Consider the following 3,016-nt stretch of genomic DNA (forward strand, 5'->3'; position numbering starts at 1 on the left):
GCGTGCCACCCCGGCTGTCCCCACACACCCCACTGAGACCAGGAGCAGCTGAGAACTCCTGTGCCACCAGTGAGGCACAGCCAGAGCCAAAGGAGAAAGGTGAGCATGGAATCATTGAGGTTGGAAAAGACCTCTGAGATCATCAAGTCCAACCCATGACCTAACACCACCATGGCAACTTAGACAAGGATCACCAGTCCAACTCCTGGCACTACACAGGACACCCCAACGATCCCACTCTGTGCCTGAGAGCATTGGCCAAACACTCCTGGAGCTCTGTCAGCCTTGGGGCTGTGCCCACTGCCCTGGGGAGCTGTTCAGTGCCCAAACACCTCTGGGGGAAGAACCTTGTCCCAGTATCTGTCCCAAACCTCCCTGACACAACTCCAGCCATTCCCTGTGCTCGCAGAGAGCAGATTGGTACTTCCTTCCCTTGGGAAGCTGCAGCCCCTGAGGTGTCCACTCAGCCTCTTCTCCAGCTGAGCATCCCATAACCTACATCCTAACAGAACATTTCCACACTGAGTTGGATTCTACTGATGGATTCTTTTCCAAATGCTTCCTAAATGTCCTTTTTTCCCTCTCCCAGAGGAGAGCAGCCCTTCCCCAGTGTTGGTCTTTGCCTCTTCCCCTCGGCCCAACCACAGCTACGTGTTCAAGCGGGAGCCGCCCGAGGGCTGCGAGCGCGTCCGAGCCTTCGAGGAAGCTCTGTGAGTGGGGAAATCCTTGGAAAACACAGCTGGAGCGAGGAGATTCCCAGGGGAGGATGCTGGGAGGGAAGCAGCTGAGGTTCCCTGTGGAAGTAGGGGCTGTTGTGGAAGTAGGGATGAGGCTCCAGGATCAGAAAAGTGCTGCAGGAGATGAGAGCTGAAGGTTGGGGTGATGATCCTCTGTGGTGTTGAGGAGGATCCTGGGATTTCTTGCCCTTCCCAGGGAGTGGGGTTTGCTTGGCTTCTTGAGGGGTGGAGGTGGTTGTCCCAGAAATAAGAGGAGCTGGCTCAGAAATAAAGGGATTTCTCCTAGAAGTAAGAGGATTTCTCCTAGAAATAAGAGTTCTCCCACAAATAAGAGAAGTTTTCCCAGAAATAAGAGTTGTCCTGGAAATAAGAGGATTTCTCCTAGAAGTAAAAGGAGTTCTCCCACAAATAAGAGGAGTTGTCCCAGAAATAAGAGTTCTCCCAGAAATAAAAGGAGTTCTCCCACAAATAGGAGGTGTTCTCCCTATAAATAAGAGGTGTTTTTCTATAAATCAGTAGGTTTTCCTATAAATGAGTGGATTTTCCTGTAAATCCCTGGGATTTCCTCTAAGTCAGTGAGATTTCAGGTGTCCCCCAGCACCTGCTCCCAGATCAGCTCAGCCTCTCCTCAGCCTCCTTGCAGAATCCAACTGTTCCCCCTATTGCTGCTCCATACCCTTGGGAATACCAATCCCTAATCCTGTCTCTGTGTCTCTCCTCAGCATTCCCAGCCCTGCTCAGCCTTTCCAGCCTTCCTGCCCAGACAAGAACAAGGTGCACTTCAGGCCCAGAGGCTCTGCCTTCTGCCCCGTCAGCCTGGCCAGGCCTCTGCTTCCCACCATGGAATTCCTCCTCAGGGGCTTCCCAGCTCCCCCCAGCCCTGCCACAGCTCCCTGCCAGCCCCCAGCTCCCAGCACATTCCTGGGGGGCAGGAAGGACATGGCTGACACCTTCCCTGAGGTATCCAAAGCTCCTGCCCGGAATTGTGATCCCTGGAAGCTTTCCCAGCCAGAGGAGAGTGTTGTTTTCCACAGCTCCCTCGTGGTGTGAAGTCTTTGGGAATGGCAGCACCAGCAGCTCTGACTTCTCCTCGGGGAGATGAGTGCCTTGGAGGTGGGATGTGGCAGCACTGGGGATTGGGAATCGGGGTGGAATTCCTCTGAGGATGACAGACTATGATGGACAATGTGCCACAGACTCCTCACTGCTGGGGGGGCTCATTCCTCACAGCCTCCCTGGCCAAAGCACTTTCCTGTGTTGAATTGTCCTTATTTCCTGTGGGATTCTTTGGCTGGGAAGAGCAGCTGCTGTGGGAGGACAGGCAATCCCTGCTCCATGGCTCTGAGAATGTGGGGGAGCAGGGAGGATCCAGGTGGAGTTTCCCAGCACTCCTCACCCCTGAGGCTGCTGGATTTGGGGATCCCTGGGGAGTGGGAAAGGAGCTGGGAGGATCCAGGTGGAGTTTGCCAGCACTCCTCACCCCTGAGGCTGCAGGATTTGGGGATCCCTGGGGAGTGGGAAGGGGCTAGAATCATGTGTGCATTAACACAAGTCCCACAGAGCACAGGGATCTGTCCCAGAGAGCAGGAGATTCCTGTCTGTGCCTTCCCTTCATCCCTCCAGACCAGCCTGGAGCTTCCACAGATCTTCTTGAAGGAACTTGTGTGGATGAGGATGAAGGATCCATGAGCTGCCTGTCCTGGTTTCCCTGCCCTTCCATGTGCCTTGGCTGTGCTGCAGGAAGAGGGGATGGAAGTGGGATGTGGCAGCACACACAGATCCTGCTCTGAGGGTCAGAACTCCCTGAGCTGTGAGCCCTGGGAGGTGGGGAAGGGTCTGGGACCCTCAGCCTCATCCAGGGTGGGATCTAGGGGGATCTGATCAGCTTCATTCAGGGAGCTCCAGGACCCTCAGCCTCATCCAGAGAGTGTTCAGGACCTTTAGTCTTATCCAGGGGGAATCTAGGACCCTCAGCCTTATCCAGGAGGGGATTTGGGACCATCAGCCTCATCCAAGGGGAGATCTGGGACCTTCAGCCTCATCCAGGAGGTGTCCAGGACCGTTAGCTTCATCCTGGGGGAGGTCCACAACCCTCAGCCTCACCCAGGAGGAGACCTGGGACCCTTGGCCTCATCCTGGGGGAGGTCCAGGTCCCTCAGCCTCTCCAGGGGATAGTCCAGGACCTTCAACCTCATCAAGGGCAGGACTTTGTGTGTATGTGCAGAGTCAGAAGACACTTCCAGCAGCTCAGTCCCACCTGGAGGTGAGGCACTGCCACG

General features: G+C 55.3%; 1 protein-coding gene across 1 annotated transcript in view; it reads left to right on the forward strand.

Annotated features, from left to right (window-relative positions):
• FAM117A (family with sequence similarity 117, member A) overlaps nucleotides 1-1,787 on the forward strand; it is a gene marked incomplete at its 5' end in the record, with an annotated part of 7,478 nt that extends 5,691 nt beyond the window's left edge. The window contains 3 exons of the mRNA XM_009081166.1: nucleotides 590-710; nucleotides 1,460-1,596; nucleotides 1,708-1,787. Coding sequence (XP_009079414.1) covers nucleotides 590-710; nucleotides 1,460-1,596; nucleotides 1,708-1,787 — 338 coding nt within the window. The remainder of the gene's footprint in view (nucleotides 1-589; nucleotides 711-1,459; nucleotides 1,597-1,707) is intronic.
• Between the last annotated feature and the right edge of the window lie 1,229 nt (nucleotides 1,788-3,016).

Source organism: Acanthisitta chloris, unplaced genomic scaffold (genome assembly GCF_000695815.1).
Source record: "Acanthisitta chloris isolate BGI_N310 unplaced genomic scaffold, ASM69581v1 scaffold14880, whole genome shotgun sequence".
In the NCBI taxonomy this organism is placed as follows: domain Eukaryota; kingdom Metazoa; phylum Chordata; class Aves; order Passeriformes; family Acanthisittidae; genus Acanthisitta; species Acanthisitta chloris.